At 34.8% G+C, this 20,120-nt stretch overlaps 1 protein-coding gene across 1 annotated transcript; it reads left to right on the forward strand.

The window, feature by feature from the left end:
- Positions 1-858: 858 nt before the first annotated feature.
- LOC132303142 (actin-related protein 2/3 complex subunit 2A) lies at positions 859-20,120 on the forward strand. Its single transcript, XM_059800269.1, has 10 exons — positions 859-1,064; positions 3,714-3,780; positions 3,989-4,196; positions 10,203-10,372; positions 11,420-11,497; positions 13,119-13,251; positions 13,331-13,422; positions 15,066-15,122; positions 19,533-19,604; positions 19,711-20,120. The coding sequence occupies exons 1-10, from the start codon at positions 1,003-1,005 to the stop codon at positions 19,753-19,755; spliced, it is 984 nt and encodes a 327-aa protein (XP_059656252.1). The 5' UTR covers positions 859-1,002; the 3' UTR covers positions 19,756-20,120.

Genomic DNA, 20,120 nt, shown 5'->3' on the forward strand with positions numbered 1-20,120 from the left:
TGTTAAAAATGTAAATTTTATAAGTATTTTTTAGTTATAATCTTTTTTACTCTCTCCTTTTTTCCTAATTTTGAATCAATAAAAAAACACAAACACAAACACAAACGATCCTCCTTATTTTCTCCCCCTTTCTCTACCCTCCAACAAAATAGGAATTATTTTATCCCCTTTTCATCAATCCCTTCCCATTTCTCCCCTCCAACTAAACATACCATAAGTCTCCCATATAAAGTGTTGAACTCATTTATAAGTCAACTCTCTTAATTTGCTCACTAATGAAGTAATGAGAGCCATCTTTAATTTTTTTACTCTTGTCCAGTAACCATGTCCTGATATCCCTCTTAATCACTTTACTTATTACCAACATAATGAACATTCAAATAAATATAAAAAAATAAAATTTTAATTTAGCATACTAAAAAGGGAATAGAAAATGGAACTAATCCATTTAATTTGAGATAATGAACATTCAAATAAATGATAATTTCAACTTTTAATTTAGCATACTAAAAAGGGAATAAGAAAATAGAACTAATCAATTTAATTTATTATAGCAGATGTAAGAAATGCTTTGAAGTTTGTTGACAATTTTATGAGAAAAAAAAAAATTGAATTGAGAGAATTTTATTTCATTACTCTCTGAAATTAGTTAGTTTGTTTTTTTTTTTTTTTTGTTTTATAATTTTTTTTAAAAAAATTCTTCCAATAACCGAATTAAGAAGAGGCTGTAGTTTTCTGATCCCCAGGGATTAAATGGTAATTTACACAAAACAATAATATAATAATACTACGCGACAAACGGAAATAACACAGAGAACAGGGACTACTAGTGCAAAGGACCTCTAGGATTCTTATATGCAACGGTAGACCGTCTCTACACGTCACCTGAGCCCCTTGGAATTGTCAGCTCTCTCCGACAGCAAAGAGAGACGAAGATCTCTCAGTAGCTCCGTCTAGAGAGAGAAAGAGAGAATTTGATAGAGAGAGAAAATCGTAAAATCGATGATACTATTGCAGTCTCCGTCGAGGTACCTCCTACAGATCTTGTCAAATCGGGTTGAGAAGTAAGTTCCATTTTGCCCCTTTCTTCGTCTTCTTGTCATCTCCCAATTTGTGCATTTTCTCTGTGTTTGTGATTTCATTGCCTTTTTTATGTATATAGTTCTGTACACGTCCTTAAGATGTATATATATGCATATTTTTTGAATCATCAGCATTCAAATATTCAATGCAACTTAACAGTCTTTGTTCAGATTTTGACCATGGTATGCTGTAGATTATATATATATATTTTTTATTCTGTTTTGGAAAAAACATTGTTATGTTGGTATATGTCTGTGAGTCTGCATATGAATTTTAATCCCATAATGCCTTTTAAATCCTTCTACCCATTATCCCACTGCAATAAATTCTTGCTAAGTAGAACGCCCATGTTGTGATAATTCCCCAGAAGGTAATGGGTTACTCCTATAGCACGTCCTTGTACAATGCTCAATGCTCTAGGCTGAGACCACTGAGTAGCAGGAGCAACACTGTACAGTTGCTTGCATTTTATGGTTTGTTCAGGCTACCCACATGATTTCAACTGAGAGGGTTACGGAGAGAAAATATAGATATTTTTTGCATTCGAATTCAGGACATGTTCCTGGGTAATGGGTCATTCATGTTTGTTTGTTGGAGGCAGATGTGTGTAAAAAGGAATATTCTTTGGTTGTGGTAAAACTGATGGGATAGAGAAATGATGGAATTTTGAAACTCATGTTGCACAGCCCAGGCAGTGTCTTATGGTAGCCAAGCTTATTTAGGCGGAACCAAAAACATGTAACACGACACTTTGTTTTGGGGTCGTGAATTGCCACTGCTTTTGTGCAAGTGTTTTACCCCAAAATACTTACTGTTGTGTTGTTTTGCTCATACTGTTGAGAAAAACATGTTTAGCATGTACAAATGTTGCACTGAATCTCAAAACACAGATTGGAGAACACGTTTGGGTATGTAAAATTGTTGCCAATTGTTTTTTATTTTTTTGCACAATAACATCAAACGCAAAAATTGCAATAAATTTGGGACATTACTTGATTAGGGGTGCACGCACACCCACACAGATATATATCACTTAAACTTTTTACCTGAAACATCTATACCTGAAACATCCCAACTTGTTATCATCCAGTTGATATTAATATTGTTTCTTTCTCAGAGAGCAAAAGGTACAAATTCAGAAATAGAACTCAATTGAAATAGTCCAAGTCATTTAAAATATTAGCAGTCCCAAGTCATTAGTACACATTCTTAACATGTAAAATAATGATACTACAGTAGTAGACTATAGTAGCCCCAAGTCATTAGTGCACATTCTTAACATGTAACAGAATGATACTGCTGTAGTAGTCTATCTAGTCTTGTGCACGCTTTGTTAGAATGAATGTCATTTTGTTAGAATGAATGTCATTTTGTTAGAATGAATGTCATCTAACTGCTAAACAAAATATATTTTAGATATCTGCTACAATAGAGGTAGCAATTATTGACCAAAACTGAGAATGAACTTCATTGTTGGATCGATTCAAGATATGAAGCTACTGAAAAATCACAATAGGTTACATTGCTTATCTCAAGAAACTAAAATCTGTAAACCAAATTCAAATTTGAAAGCGTCAAGATTCAAGAACTAAAATTGTATGCATTTCTATGAAATAAAACTTCAGTATAAATTCAATAATCTCTACTTTTGCTTCCTTTCCCGGTGAATCTCCTTAATCCTAAAATTAGCACTAAAAATTTGAATATACTGTGATACCCATGAGGAAAGAGAGCTAGAGAGAAACAGATTTTTTTTTAGCCACATAGTTTTGTACCAGACATCAACGAGCACACATATCGACAAAGAAGATGGAAACCAATGAGAGCATGAGAGATTGATTCTTACCTTGGAACAACTCACAGATCTGATTGTAGAGAGAGGGAGTGCAACTTGTAGAAGGCCGAATCATCAAAGAGAGGAGTCTTAGGTTGCTGCTTGCTGATATGTGAGAGGGGTATTGGAGAGAGAGAGACAGATCACTTCTAGAAAGAGAAATAGAGAGAAAAGGCAAAAAAAGTCATGATAAGAGGGGTTCTAGGGAGAGCCCTTGGTCGTCGTTTTCCAGCGTTTGCTGGTGGCCGGTGATTGTGTCATGACCCGCTACCTGTATTTTATCTTTTTGAGATTTGTCTTATCGCTGTATCTGTAATTTGTTGTATTTGTTTCCCGTATCCATATTCGTGCTTCATAGCTATTAGATTTTCTTCTGATACCAACTTCCGTCTTTGTGGGGCTATTGCTTGGTGTGATGGTAAAAGCTCAGGCTGACTAGTGTGACAACACGTTTTAGTTTGAGAGCAGTTATTTTGTCCAAAGTAATGCTAGTTGTGGTTTATCTCAAGTCTTTTCCTCCCAACATTCTCCTCGAGTGGGATTGGCACTTGGTCATGAGTTTAACGACTACTATCTACCTTCCTACATGGTAGACAATAGATATTTACTTCCAAGCTTCTTGAATATTTGATGTTGCTAACACTTACTATATTTGAATTATGCTACTGTTTATTCCTCTACCCCCCCTTCTTTTAACAGCTACCGAGTATGTTCGTTATACTTGATTTTATCATTTTTGCTCTGATGATCAGTCACGTTTTACAGAATGCTAACATTTTCCTTGTTGATTCTACAGTCTTGAGAAAGGAGTTGAATTGGATTGCCATTGGGTTGAATTTGATGATGTTCGTTACCATGTTCAGGTGACCTTTTTATATTATTTTGTTTTGACATTTATGGGGAATTAAGAGTATCATTCGTAGATAAATGTGTCGATTAGAAACTTGCATAAATTAATTTAAATAGTTTTCCGGTATATATATATATATATATATATATATATATATATTGGGGTTGTATTCTAGGAAAAACAGAAAAACTAATGGATTCTGCTTTCAAAATACTTTGTAGACATCAATGAAGAATCCACAGCTCCTGCTGCTATCAGTATCGTTACCCACACCGCCTCCAGAAACTGTTTTCTTTGGTGGACTTCCTCTTGGAGCGATAGAAGCTATAAAAGCTGCATATGGTGTCATCTTACAAATTCTTGATCCTCCAAGAGATGGCTTTAACCTCACGGTGAAACTGAATTTGTCAAAACTTCCTCCAGATGAAGGTTCAACGAGTTTCTTTTCTAAGGTCATTATGAGCTTGCCATGGCTATGTTGAAACATACAGGATCATTTTGTCAAGCATTTTCACCACATATTTATTCTTCAAGACTCTGCTTGACTTTTTGTTCTTCACTTGAAGAATTGTTTTTGCTTCTTTATCTTGTAATCTTTTTCTCTGTTTTTTTCTTGTCCTAGTTGTGATGGACATATCAGCTGCCATATATTTGCTTGCTTGCTATTGTCATTCTGTAATTTGTTTTGTGCAATTATCTAGCTGATGTAGACTGGGTAGAGAATGCACTGCAAAATGGGTTGTTACGGGTGTCCTTCTTAAACTCTGTGAGGAAGATGTTAAAATCTAATCAATTAAAAGCAATATGTTTTGAAAATTTTGGTGATAAAGAGCCCAAAATGAAGCTAAACGATGAGTTATCTCCCACAAAGATTCCATTAAGTGAACCTAATCTTGAATATTTTTCCAATTCTCTTTGATCAAGTGACCCTTAAAATGAACCTGTCTAGGATTTCAACAAGGATTTCCAATTAAGAAATTTAAGAAAGGGAATCCAAACTCCCCGGTGTTATACCAAGCAACCTCTTCAAATGAAGAAATAAAAAACTACAACTTACAAAGAGCAAAATATTAGATTGCTGTCTCAGTGTGTTTTGTCCTTTGCTCTCATCATCTTACAATATAGTCATATGTGTTGTTTATACCAGTTGGTTTATCTTGGTCATGCTGGTTTAGTTCGTTTTTCTAGAAATGATGGTTCTTTCTTTTGTTTATTCACTAACTGGTTTATATTGAGACCAAAGTTTAAGGCAATGCCTTAGATATCCAATGATGAAGTTTAAGCCTGAAGGCATAAATCATAATCCTGTTAAAAACATATTCTAAAGTAACACAAAATTATGAACATAATAGAGATTTAAAAAAAAAAAAAAAATTAAAGTAAACAAACAATTTTAGACATTTCAAATCATAAATTAAATAATAGAGAACCATGTTTAACATTCTGTTTCATACAATGCATGTTACCTAGAATGGAATGAGAAGTAAGTTCACTTTAACTTGTTGAGATGTTGTGAACATTGACGTTGATTACCCTTGTAGAGCTGGAATTGGTAGCTATCATAGTCTAAAGCTTGTCTTTAAAGTGCCACTGGTTGAGCTAGGTCGCACATTTACTGTGTGTGCATGGCTTAGTGTTGGCACTTGTTTGGATTTCATGGCACTTCTCTTAAATTTTCATCAGGTGAGCTTACCGTGATTACCTTGGGTGGCCAAAGTGCACAAGCAACAGAGCAAGGAAAGCACAATTCTAAGGGCAGAATTCTTACTTTTGATGTAGTGACAAGCTAAACTACAAAACCGTGGGGCAGGGAGTGTACGGTAGAAACTAGTGGGGAAAATGCAGTAGGAATAAAGTTCACAAAGCGTATATTTTACTATAAAAGCATTCTAGGCATTTACAAGTTTGGCAATAGGTAACACACCCTGCTTTAACCAATCATGATGGTCCACTTAACTTTTTACCTTTTTAAAAATCAAGGCTCTTCCATAAGTCCATTACCCTAGTTTTGAAATCATTCAGTGTCTCAAGCAAAAAACTACCCACATTATACAACAATGGTTACATACAGAAGTGGTATCCTATACACATTGAATTGGTGACAAAAGACAAGCAGTTAGTCCTCATGCAGTTCTAGTATGGGGTGAAAACTGAAAATTCATAATTCTGCTGTTTGTGCAATTAATGTTAGATGAAAAATAATTGGTATGCCAAAATGAGAGGAAATGGCCCAATATGCAATATGAATTCCTCTTGCCCCTTGTAGTGATTGAAATAATATATGTTGTTATTGCAGGTATTATAAGAAGTAGAGGAGGAAGGTATTATTAGAAAGGTCATTTTCTGGATTTCTCATATGATGTTTCGGGCTTTCAGCTTTGTGCTCCATTTGGTACAAGTGAGAAAGTACATAAGGATGCTTCAAGTTTTTGCTATTTTACCCTTGCGTTTTAAATGGTGCTGTTTAAAGGGTGAATGTATAAAAACTTTGGGAGCCCTTCTCCTTTGCCCTTTCTCCCAATTCTGAGAGGAAGGAATATGGTGGGGCTGGAGGGAATGGCCTTTCCCCGGCTCTTCCCTTCCCTTCCCTTCTAAATTCCACCGTACAAAACAAGGGAAAGCCTATCCACCCTCCCATTCTGCTTCCTGCCTTTTGCTTCCTCCTACTCTCTAACCAAATGGACCATTAGAGACTATTCTCAGAGCAGGTTGCAACTGAAAAGAAAATTGTCATTCTCATTTGAAAGAAACTGATGTCCCTTTGAGACTTTTTACTGGGAGATAGAGGACAATAAGCCAGTCTGAAGAACAAGCATTAAAGTTGGAAATTGTGAAGAAAGTGCTTATTCAGTCTAAGGAGTGCTCCCTTTGATAAGATTATAATTATTCTTATAGCTTTCTTTCATGGGTAATTATAACATTACTCCAGTTAGCGATCTTTATTAACATTGAAGCTTTAGTAATAAGGGACTTTTACTATTCCATTAGGCATTAGATTCCTGTTATTGACAGTGAGTGAGAATTTTTAAGATAGGGCCATATGGATTGGCTGCTCATGTTTTTTGCATAATCAATGTGGCCAAGGTGGAGCTTGAATTTGGGTGCAAAGGGAAGGTTGATTGTGAATAAAAATAAACAAATCTTGAGGGGCTGATTTATTTAGTTCCGGCCAGGGTGTTTTTCTTTATCATTAACTTGTTTGGAGTCGTTATGTTCTTATTTTGATTTAGTCGTTTTTTAGCCTCTCTAGTGTATTTTGGGTATCTTGACTATTGTGGTGATTTTAATTCGAGTCCAAGAGGCCTTTTCTGGGGAGGGAAACTTTTTGTTGACTCGACTCATATGTCAGGGTTTTGTATTGAGGATGAACTCATCTTGTAACGTTCATTTATATAGTTGAATTTCTTTATTATCTTCTCTTGGATGTAGCTTTTTGTTGAACTGTGTAAATCATCGCGCTGTCTATTTGCTGTTTTCCATATTTTTCTGTTTCACTCTGATGCCTAATATCAGATTTGTTGCAACATTAGTTGTGTTTAGAAATGGATCTGGTTTATAGTTTCAGCTTTATATTTTTGGTTGGATCAAGTTGCTTTAAGTTGAAGTCCTCATAGCTAAGGTTTAAAGGTACTTGGGAGTCAATTAACTTTCGGTCCTAACAACTTTAAAGTGTCTTCAAACTCCACTTTAAGCCCAGGTAAAGGTGGTTTTATTCGGTTGGACCGGTAGGATATTGACAATTGACAATCTAAGAAGAAGGTGTGAGATCATCGTGAACTGTTGTTGTATGTGCTAAAGGAATGAGGAGACAGTGGACCACCTCCTTCATTGCTCTGTGGCTAGAGACAATTGGCCCGCGAAGAACACGTTAGATGCTTTTTGGGATCTCATGCTAGTCTAGAGATGCGCGGAAAGTCAACCCGTTGTGTTTGTGGTGGGCCTTGTGGAGGGAAAGAACTGTGAGGTCTTTTGATGGGGTCCAGACTCCGATAGTGGTGTCGAAATATTATGTTCTTAGATCTCTATTTTTATGGGTTCAGGGGAGAAATTGTAAATCCATGGCACTTTCTTTTTTTTTTTTGTGGATAGCTTGAGGGTATAGGTTTTTTTTTGCAGTTGTATATGCGACACACTCCCCTTATCCGGACAAAAAAATAAAAGAAGAAAGTGTCTCCACGAAAAATAGATGAAATTTGGAGCCCCACTTTTAATCCATAAAAACAAAAAATAGAAAATAAAAAATTATAACTTTCACATGGCCAGGCTGGCCAGTTCCACCCCTTAGATAAATCTCTCCTTCCAAATGTTTTGCATTATTCTTGATACGGATGGCTCCCAAATTCTCCTTGTCTGGTTCCAAAAATACTCCAGGTTAAAAAGATGTAAATCCCGCACCAACAGGGCATCAGCCAAACGACTCTGAAAAGAGATGCACTGCAACTCCCTTCCACGCTCACAATAAAAAGGAATTAACACTCCCCCCTTTCTTACACGTGGTGCCACTTTACATGAAATTGCTTTCTGTTCTTCGTATATCAATGATTATTAATTTTTTTTTATAAGTCTTCGTATATCAATGATTATTATTATAGCTTCTCAAGCCACCGCTTGGACAAACCTATATTTTAGGGCCTCTTAGTTCTCCAAAAGCAGAGGATCTTGTAATATGATTGACCAAGAAAAATACCATCTGGTACCTCTTTCCATTGATAGAATCCTCCCCTCCATTTGTGAGGTAATCCTATATAATTTTCAAAGGAAAAGCTCATTGTCTCTAATTCCCAAATTTAAAATGCTCTTCAGAAAATAGGACGCCAGACCATTCCGTAGGCCATACCTCCAAAGCCATTGCTAGAGCAGAATTGGGCCAATTTGCTTTCTTCAAAAGGGATTTCTCTTTTCTTTTAATTTCATTTTCCTCGATCTATTTATGGTCTACTTTAGCAAGCAATTTCGTTTTGTTTACAAGTGTAAGAGTTGCAAGTCTTGCAACTAACAATCCTTAGGATGCCGGAAAGTTAAGTGGAGAAACTTCAAAAACAGCGACTACAATTCATAAAGCAAAAGTGATTTTGGTTGCAACAATCTGTTATCCAGGGCCTTGGTCAAATTGACACCTAGAAGAATGAAGTATCTTACTATTCAACATATGGATAGTGGCTTGAAGCTTCCACTTTAATTTTTTTTAATTCTAAAAAGCTATTACCTAGTGTTTGTTGGACTCAAAGGTTGGGAAAAGACCTTTTTTTTAGTCAAGTTGAGCACTGTTGGTGCTGTCCTGTTGGGTGGTGGGAGGGTGAATTGGTTACCGGCATAATTTCCTATCTGTATGAAGTTAGTGTCCTCATATTAGAACCTGTTTTTAACACTCTAGGCTGTCCGGCTTTTTACCATTTCATTGAGCAATTCCCTTTTTCCTCTTTTAACTAAACAAGAAACCTTTCAATTAGTAATGAAAAATTAAATATGACGTGAAACGATGGCCGCCTATTCATATCCGAGCAAGGTTAAAAGGCAGTAAAAGCAATGAATTGGCTTGCTGAAACAGCAAGCAGAAGTTAGAAGACAAGAATGAAAGAGTTGCGCCATTAGGAATCTCTCTTGTAATAGCATCCTACTTCGATTGAAGTAGGACAAGCATTGAAGATTATTGATTAAATATTGGTTGAAGTTCAATAGGTTGCTAGTGCATTGAGGGATTCTGGACATTTGTTACTCCTGTTTATCTTACTGTTTGGGGCTTTACGCAGGATGGAATTTCTCTGACCATGTTTTGATAATTTCACTATTTTTCATCTTTATTTACCAGTGAATGCTATTTTTTTACTTATAGGTACTAGCAAATGTCGTATAGTTATTTGAGCACGGTGATTTAATGTTATGATTGTTGCATTGTTGTTTTTTTATATTTTCCATGATAAATGTCATTACTTAATTGAATATAAACAGTCCGGTGACCCAATAGCCATAGTCTAGTCCTTTATAAATCACAATCGTGTTGAATTCTTTGATTATTTAGAGTTAATTTATTCTATAGTGCTGGAACGTATCGTGTAAAAGAATTTCATATTTTTCTGGCGAAGTTTTTGGGTGTTGCTGCCATGTGTTATTGGTGTGTATTTCTGATGGTTCTCATTACTGAATTGAGGATAAACCGCCTGGTGGTCTAATATCCATAGTTGAGTCCTTTATAAAGCACAATATCTGGATAGAGTCAGCATGCTTAAAATTTTGTGTTCCTTTCATGTCAAATATTAATATCCATAGTGGTGTATCAAGTACAACCGTTGAATTCTTTAATTATTAAGAGTTCATTTAATCTATAATGCTGAAACATATCGTGTAAAAGAATTTCATATTTTTCTTGCACTTTTGGATGTTGCTTCCATGTGTTAATCGTGCGTTCTGATGGTTCTTATTGCTGATATTGTGCAGAGTACAAACATGCTCTTTTGGTAAAGATTGCATCTGTGAGGGAAGTAGTCCTGGGTGCCCCATTAAGAGTAGTTCTAAAACATCTTGCTTCAAGGACTGTTGCTCCGGACATGGATAGGCTTGTTCCTCTAGTGCATCGGCCTAAAGAGTCTTTTTTCCTTGTTCCCCAGGTAGAAATTTTGTTTCAATGACAAAACCTCATCCAACAACAGGAGTTTTTTCTATGCTAAATACACCAACTAAACCTCTTTCCCCCCAGCCCACCCCAACACACACACACGAAAAAAAAAAAAAAAAAAAAAGAAAAAAAGAAAAGGAAAGAGAAATGCTCAATGCATATTATCTTCTAAGTCACACAAACCTTCTAAAGTGGTGCTGCTCTTGCGCTCTGCGCGCACGAATTGGTGCTCGGAGAGCAAATCCTTCCATAATTTGCGAATTCAATTTTGTGAATCCTCGAATTCGCAATGATTTTATCTATTCAATGGACAACTATATGTAACATTTATTATTTATGACAATTACCCAAATGTGTCTAATACCGAATAAAAACGGTTTGAAATGTACAAAACTAAGAATAAACCTACACTATTAAAAAAAAAAAAGAATAACATATCATTGTCATATTGTTCGCTTTATATTGATCACTTTTGTTTTGTTATTTAAGTCTAAAAATGTTAAATGTGTGTACAAAATTTAAACATTCTCTTTTTAAGAATCTAGAATAAATATATGAATTTCTCACGTCGCATTTCTTTAAAAATAAAAATATGCTATAATTTTTGTATTTTAATTTATACTAATTTTATATCTCTCTTAATAGAAAAGAAATAAGGTTACTAAGTTATAGATCAAACACATTTTTTATTTTATACACACACATAATAGTATACAAGTGTATACGTGCTCTGGAGGTGCTTCCGCAATGACCAAATTTTAGATGTTGCCTCTTCCACGCTCCTCTCGCACCTGCTTTCTCTCCCGCTCCCGCTTTGTGTGACTTAGATTATCTTCATCTATACTTTTTCTTAGTTTATTTACTTCACTTATAAATTCATTATTAATTATCTATAAATGTCATTTTTGAAATTAAGTTTCTAAGTCATTGCAGAATGTATGTTATTGCGGCTACTCATCTGTGTATATTTTCATTGGATCGGTAGAAGCGAGTCTACTTGAAAGGCAGCTGAGTAACATATTGCAATTGTTTATGGCAGGTAGATAAAGTGACTGTGGTTTTTCCTATGAGATTCAAGGATTCCATAGATACTGTTCTCGCAACTTCTTTCTTACAGGTACTATTTTCTGACCTACTTTACCCATTATTTGAATAAGTATTCTTTAAAAATATTGAAATAGATAGGAACAAAGTTTTTAAATAGCGTAGATGGCCGCAAATGTGGACGTTGTGTGAAGTGTTATAGGTGTTATGTAACGGTTTCAGAAACTGCAGTTGTGAAACTTTATTGACCTTGCGTGCCATGGTGTAGATAAACTATGACCGAATTTTCAACTATAAAATCTAAGAAATATCTGTTTTTTACGTTTTTTGTTGATTTTGTTGAATATTAAAGATGATTTAATATGAGTTTTGGCTGTACGTTGTATTTTCTGCCACTACTAGTAATTTAAACATACTAATTTGGAGTTTTCACTTATATTACAAATTACAATACATATAGTATATAGTGTATATTAATGTATTCACTCAATATTTTCAATTACTAAATTCTAAAATTTAAACCATCAATTAAAAAATTATCAAATAAAGATACATAAAATTATAAAAAAAAAAAAAAAAAAATCTTAACAAATAAATCTACAACTTATATGTGATCTATAACACAAGGAAATTAGTAAATATACATTTTTTTGAGAGAATATGAGAGTGTTAAACACTTCCCTCTTTGAAGTCAATTCGAAAAAATTGAAAATTGAAAAATCCGTGCAAGATATATGAACAAAATGTATGGATCGTCGTACAACTCCTCCATGTTACATCCAACTGAAAAAACAAAAATAATAATAATAATAAAAGAATAAAAACTTATCAGTTAGTTTGAAGGCTGGACTTGGTTTGATCCAAGATTTAGGCCACGATCTTGTATATTGAGGTTTGATTCGCGGATGTAAGGTTCTTTGATTGGGTTTAGAGCTGATAGATAAGTGGCCAAGAAGGTGTCTCTACAGAGTCACATAGTCACTCCTATTCTCTACTGAATCTGTTTTGATTTTTTATTTATAATGATATATATACATATATATGTGTGTATATATATATTGGACTGTAACGAACTCGACTTTAGCTGAGCCCGTTATGGTTTGAACCATAGATATGAATGCTGATGGTGTTGGAGAATAGGTTTTCAGATTGTAGGCATTTTATGATATACCGATAGTTATGCTATACTTTGTAGTATGTTACATGGTCTTGGAGAAGTTAGATTGTTTGGTCTTTGTTTGATTTTTCAAATTTTTTGCTTCTAAACTTTGGAAAACGTGGATGGTCCTAATGTCTACTTTTCCATCATTCGTACCTTAGGCCTTTGGGTAAATTAAGGATTCCATGTAACATAGTTTGTGAAACATGGATCTACTTTTTAAACATTTATGTCATAGGAATATATATAGATAGGAACCTTAAGGAACTTTTAGTAAATTGTTGTTGCATTTCTCTTTCCCACTGTTGGACTTGGACCATCCTGTTGGTGACTAGTGGTAGCCGTATTTAACTGGTATCATATACCCAAACTTTGTTATGAGATGTTGAGACATGTAGTTTTACATTTATAAAGCACGCGTGGATATAGTTTATTGTTGAACTTTCAAGAATTTCTTTGTTGTAAATCTTCTTATTTATGGACTTAAAAATACCTTCTTTTTCTCCTTTTCATCCTTAACATTGGTATCATTCAGGAATTTGTGGAAGCAAGGCGTACAGCTGGACTTAGCAATTCCCCTTCCTGCTCGTGGTCTCCTTCTCCTCCTCCAGAACTGAAGGGAGTTCCTGTTGAAGCAATACATGCAAATGCAGGATTTGTTACTTTTGGTAATATAAGATAATTGAATAGGGTTGTTAATCCATTTTGTTTCTTGCAATAACATCTTACCGTATTTGATAAATGCAGTCATTTTCCCACGCCATGTAGAAGGAAAAAAACTGGACAGAACTGTTTGGAGTTTATCAACATTCCATGCATATGTTAGCTATCATGTCAAGGTCAGATTTCTGTGTGCCTAAATTGCGTCGTTCCTTACATCAATTTATAATTTCATTCAAATTATATGTACATTCTCGACTCTGTAATGCAAAATTATAGACCATGGAGCACTGATTTGATTTAGATTGAAGGTGCCAAAAGATTTTGCGGAAGGCCTAGTAGAACAAGTTCTAAGAATGTTCCCTTGGATTTAAACAAGGGTGTGGCTTTATGGCATGTTAAAGAGCTGATCAAGGTTGTGGACCTTGAATGGTTGTCGATAAGGGTTTCTTTTTTCTAGTTGAGTTGAGTGCTCACTGCAACTTCATCTCTCTTGGATTAGCTACAAAATTCCTGTTTTGCTATTCAACTCCATCTATATGGCCATAATCTTTGTTTGAATCATAGACCATTTTGTCTTTTTCACTACCTCATACTCCCGCCCCTTCACACTATGCTTTTAATTTTTCCCACTTGAATGAAACCATCTCGAACAATTTTTTTGCACATGGCCAACCCTTTGTAAATAACTTTCTCTATTCTTTTTCTTGACTGTTTCCGCCTGAACAATTTCTGAGAATGTATTAATTTATTTGTGGCCATTTATCTTTCTCATCATTCCAACTTCAGCTATGGTCATTTGATGGACAAGTTCTCCTTTTTCCTTTAGTTTTTTATTTTTTATTTTTATATAACACTACACAATATTGCACTATCAAGCATGGCTTGCTTATCAGCGATCTTATTAAGTTTTTGCTTTTAGTTCATTTGGTAATTGCTATTCGGTGGTCACACAGCATTCTAGAAGCACTTGTAGCATCTTATCTTGCTTATGGGTACTTGTTTTTCTATGGTAGCCTTAAGGGTATTTCTCAACCAGTAATTGAATCTTTTTTTTTTTTTTTTTTTTCCTTGAATAATTCTGATCTTAAATTTATCATATTATATTCTATTTTTTTTTTAAAATGTTTCTTGTTATTCCCCACTTTTTCTTGCACTGTGTTTAGATTCTTTTCCTTTTTCTTTTATTTTGACAAAACGAACTTCATTATTCTCTAATAACCCTATCATATATATATTTTTCAGCACCCAATAGAAAAATATTTTTCAGCATTAGTGAATGCCTTGAGCCTTTCTTCTCCTCTTTAGACCTTTCCATTTTAGACTTAAAATCAGTGTTAATGGTCTGGCACGGCAAGGTGACGTGTAGACAGAAGTAGTTTGATTTTATTTTTATTTTGTTATTATTTTTTATTGAATTATTCGCTATCTTTCTCGAGTATTGATAGTAAAATATGCTATAATCATAAAAATGAGCACATGAAAGTGCTGATACTTATAATATGCTTCATCATTTATCTTGGTTATTATAGCTGCCTGTTTGGACCCTATGAAGAATACTGTACCTTATTTTGCATCCTGCCTCTTATAAACAGGCTTGTTGCTTAATTTATCTTCTTGTGATTTAGTTTCTCTTTAATTCTGTTTTGTGCTTCTTTACGTGTTTAATTGAATAATAAATAGTTTCTGGGTGTGGCATATCGACATGCATGGTTTTCGATTTTTCTATAAATTTATATGCTGTTTGCTTGAACAAGAAAGCTTGTTCTACATGTGGCAGCCTTATAATTTCTCAATATCTTCTATGCGCATTTTTGAACAGTGTTCAGAAGGTTTCATGCACACTCGAATGAGACGTCGCGTGGAATCATTAATACAGGTAATTAAAGTTTTTTCTTATCTTCTTTGGCTCTTCATTCCATGATTTATGTAACTACTGAATCATTTGTGATAGCTCTCATATCGTAAATTATGCATCAATTTTAGACATTATTCTTGACTAAATAGAGAACCTATTTTGGCTGATTCAACGAAATTTTCTATTGATAGCAGAAGATTCCTAAAAGATGTTGTTTATGCCTAGATTTGAAATCTTGAGAAACTACATTGTCAATTTCAGTCTTGTTAAGGCTAGGATTATTGGGTGAAACTGAGCCAACATGGACACGTGGGATTGAATCATGATGTAAAATGCTTGAGACAATGTATTCTATTCATGATACCACTGAGACTCAGGCATTGATGTTGTAAGGTTGCTTCATGATTATTTTGAAAGAAGTTGTGGACCTCAGGCGAAGTAAAGATACAAGGATAACAGGCATGTTCGAATTGGCATATGGAAACATCCAGATATTGAGTTTGGTTGACTTGAGCACATTGCAGCAGAGACTGAATGTTGCATGCTTGAAGCTGCTGAAAATGACCGAGTGAAATTGGTCCTCTGTCGAGAGGGAGTTGAGTTGAGTTTGATAGTTTGATCTTCAGCTGAGGCTTGACAATGTTTAATGTTGGACTGCAGAAGGCTGTATTTTTTAGCTTCTGACAACCTTTTTATAGATTATTAAGTTTCACTCTAAGACCCTAAACTGATATTCAAAGCTTGTCCTGGCCTTCCATTCATTTATAAATGATATTCACTATATTTTCATGGTCATTTAGGATCTGCAACAAAAAGGCTAGTAAGGAGGTTTAGGAACGAGATGTGATTCGCACACATGAGCTGCATGTGTTTTGCCTTTACTCTTGGATCAGGGGCAAGGACAGATAATTAGTTAATTTTTATTACTTTTTATTTAATTTAAGGGATATTTTAGTCTCTTATTATCTTAGGGTTTCTTAGTATTTGTTTATGCTTTTTCCTATATAAAGTCTATTATGTAAGCAAACAATTCAATTTTGATTATGGGAAATTGTGATTTCAGAATTTGCTCTCTTGTATGCCTCCCTCCATTGTTCTTGCTCTTCTCACCCTTTGGTCCATCCAACCTATGTTTTCAATTTGTCTTTTCACCCCTTTCATCCGTCTTTACATCTCCTTCTTCTAGCCTCATATCATCTTCTGTCTTCTTATCCCCATCTTTCTTTTTTATTCTACATCAATTTGGTTTCAGAGTATTTTCATCCTATATATATATATATTTTTTGGTCCCGCATCAAGGTTTGATATCTCATTAAGATCGTCAGGCAGCACAAAAAGTTGGGACTCTTTTTCTAGGAGACTTGAGAACCTTTCATTCCCTACTTGCGAGTGCATCTCGATCTCCTAATGTCTTCTGCCATATTGCTTCTGTCTTTTCTGCTTTTGCTTTCTTTATATTTTGTATGTCAATGGAGTTTTTTTCTACACTTCCAATGACTTTGGCCAACTCTTGGAATTAACTCTTTTAACAAGAAACTGCAATCCTCAGCTCGCTAGCTGTTCATATAGTGACCATGGAGAAGGCAGGTTGAGTTTTTAACGACAGGATGAATTTTTTAAAGCATTGCAATTCTACTTGAAATGCATGCAAGCTTTGCAGTCTTCCAAGTAGTGAAGGAGCATACGGAATGTTTGCAGGTTAGAAGATTGGCTTGAGGTGATTTAAAAGTAAGCTGAGCAGAACCATTACCATGTTCATCTTCTTACAGCCTTTCTTGTAAACTGCAAATTTAGCAGAATTATGGGAAAGGATAATTGAACAAAGATTAAGGAAAGAAACATCAATATTTGATAACCAATTCGGGTTTATGCTAGTAGATCCACTATGGAAGATACATACTTAATAAGAGAACTTTTTTTTTTTGATAAGTTACATACTTAATAAGACAACTAATAGGAGAATATCGGAGTAAACAAAAAGACTTACATATGGTTTTCATTGATTTAGAAAAGGTATATGATAGAGCGCCAAGGGACATAATTTGGTGGGCTCTACAAAGAAAACAAGTACCCGTAAAACTTAAAAATCTTATTCAGGATATGTATAATGAGACGTTGACTAGAGTCCATACTAGGTGCGGAGAAACTAGTGAATTCTCTATAAAAGTGGGATTGCACCAAGGATCAGTGTAAAGTCCATACCTATTTGCGATAGAGTTAGATGAAAAAACTAAATATCTTCAAGAAAACATTCCACGGTATATGTTATTTCCGGATGACATTGTTTTAATTGACACTTCTAAGGAAACCTTAGTGACAAAATTAGAAATACGGAGAAAGACATTGGAAGCAAAGGCTTAAAAATTAGTAAAATTAAGACAAAAATATGGAATGTAAATTTGATAAATAACAAACAATGACAATATATTATTACAATTCAAGACCATAGAATAACTCAAAAGAACTTTTTCGTTTTCTAAGATCAATAATACAAAAAGATGGGGAGATAGATGGAGATGTAGTAAGTAGGATTGGAGCAGGTGGACAAAATGGAGGCAAGTTAGGTATATCCTTTGTGACAAAAGAGTACTGAATAAATTAAAAGGAAATTTTTATACAACAGTTATTAGACCAGCTACATTATATGGAGCGTTGGGCATTAAACAATCACAAGAACAACGCATTCATGTGGTGGAAATGACGATGCTATGTTGGATGATAGGAGTAACTAGAAGAGAGAGAATTTATAATGAATGTGTGAGGGGAACACGAGGTAGTGCCATATTCAACGCAGATCCGATGATGCATCTGTTAGAAGAGGAAATGTAGTTTTCCTAGAAGGTAAGCAACGAAAAGGCCGACCAAAACTTACATGGGATGAAGTAATAAAGAATGACTCTAAAAAACTAAATTTAACAGATGACATGGTATATACTAATAAAGCATTCATGTGGCCTACCCCATCCATATGGGATAAAGTCAGGGATGATGATGATGATGATAACTACTTGCTATGGTTGATATCATGAGGGAGGATTAGGGCATGATGTCCACCACTTGATCAACATCTCACTATGGTGCTAAAGGTGTTTACAGGGGATAGAACTTAGGCTAGGTGTATTCTCTATAATGGACTCAAAAGAGAAAAAGGAACCCTCAACATGGAGCTAAAAAAATTGGGAAAGTTTTTCTGCTATATTTGACTGTGTCTTGCATTTTATTTATTTATTTTTTTTGTGCAAAAAAAGGAAAAAATTGGAATAGGCAGTCTCAGGAAATCAGTTGAAGAGGACTGTTGATGTATTTGAGACTTTTGCAGACCCCACCCTTTTTTAGTTGTTTTGCTTAATAAACTATCTAAGAAATATTAAATGCCTGTATTCTTTTTGTTGCTCCCAAATGTAATGCTAGGATGCATCTGAGACTCTTGGGTGCTTGGTGGGTTATGAGCTTCACCATTATAATTCAATTCTTTTACCAAGAGAGATCATACTTGTTAAGCAACACCAGTCAAACTGATAGGGTTTTTGGAAGGAATAGTCATCTTAGATACAAGCTTTTGCAAGGCAAAAAGAAGATAGCCATACTGAGCTAAGAGATAGAACTTCTCCAACGGACTATCCAATAAGCTCACCACCTCTGAGATGCTGCTTCTGGAAGCTGTGAGGATCAAGGAGAATACAAATGATTTGAGATTGACATCAAGATATTTTGTTGGTCCTGTCAGAGTTATTGTGATACTGGAATCACCTGACTCATTTGACTTTTGGAACTTGTTCAGAACCCTGCCCATTCTTGTAAAATCTCCCCGAACCTCTCAAAGTAGGAAGTTTGACAAACACATGACTTATATACTGTTTTTGGAAGGAATGCCTCAAAGGAATCAGAGGTTCAAGAATGAGTGAACTAGAAGGCTGCTTAAAGCTGCTCCTTTAATTCTATTCTCAAAGACTTAAGTAATGTGTGCTTCAGGTGTGATTGGTTTAAGTAATGGCTCCGTATGGATACGAGAAGATAACAATATTATGGTGATGGTGGCAAGAAAAAATACGATACTTATGGTGATGTTTCAAATTGAATTCCTACTCATTCAATTGTTTTGTAGTTTAAGTTCATTTTAAAAGGCTGGCAGTACTTTATTCAAATACTTATGATGTGAAATAAGGTACACATGCAGACATATGAGAAGGAAATGCTATTTGCCTTTTCTTAAAATAGCATATGGTTTATTATAAACCAATCTGAGTACAAAATATTAGATTTTAGGGAAATGTTGAGTTTCTTGAACTAATAAATTTTCTCCTCAGTAGTGGTTTTGATTATATTTTCATTCATTCCTTTGTTTGTGAATTTCTTTTATTTCCCATTTATCTACTTCTTAATGATCTGTTGGCTCATTTCTCGACTAAAAGTGCATGTATTGTGACCTAGACTCTGGATCGTGCCAAACCAGATAAGGAGAAGGCAAAGAAAACTACCCCAAACAGATCCTTCAAACGACTGGTCTGTTATGAGGATATCTCCCTTAGTGCTTTTAGCAATTCACAATGATGATTGCTGGGTCTAATCTTTACTTTTATATATTTGTTTCTTATGTGCTCTCTTGTAGAGCCTGAAAGAGGCACGAAGCAGTTCGAATTCAAGGTTGCAATAAGTGGATCGAAGAAAAAGCAGATCAGCTGGTGCTGAAATTACCACAAATCTTTCCCGAGGAATTGCATCTAGTAATGATGGGAAGATAGCTGCAGGCACTTATGCCAAGTGAGATCATTTATGTTAAGATGGTATTGTTATAATTTTTGTTTTTGCTATTAGCTCTGTTTTTTGCGCCAATGAGAATGTTATTCATTAGCTGATTTTGGGGTCCATATAACATTTTCTATCTGCTTCCCTCCCTGGTTTTCCTCTTTTTTTTTTCTTTTTCTTTTCTAATGGCTTGAACTTTAATGTAGTTCTTTGTTTCATAGGTTTTCCATGAACAAGCAAATTGAATAATTTATGAAAATGAAGTTGCCCTAA

This window comes from Cornus florida, unplaced genomic scaffold, assembly GCF_030987335.1.
Source record: "Cornus florida cultivar Cherokee Brave unplaced genomic scaffold, ASM3098733v1 CherokeeBrave_3.0.0_Hap2_Chr01, whole genome shotgun sequence".
Classification (NCBI taxonomy): domain Eukaryota; kingdom Viridiplantae; phylum Streptophyta; class Magnoliopsida; order Cornales; family Cornaceae; genus Cornus; species Cornus florida.

Bases quoted from the DNA above. Each gene is read 5' to 3' on its own strand.
- LOC132303142 (XM_059800269.1), top strand. From the start codon at position 1,003: ATGATACTATTGCAGTCTCCGTCGAGGTACCTCCTACAGATCTTGTCA. The intron at 1,065-3,713 runs GTAAGTTCCATT...TTGATTCTACAG, and splicing joins TTGTCAAATCGGGTTGAGAA to TCTTGAGAAAGGAGTTGAAT. The intron at 15,123-19,532 runs GTAATTAAAGTT...ATTGTGACCTAG, and splicing joins GCGTGGAATCATTAATACAG to ACTCTGGATCGTGCCAAACC.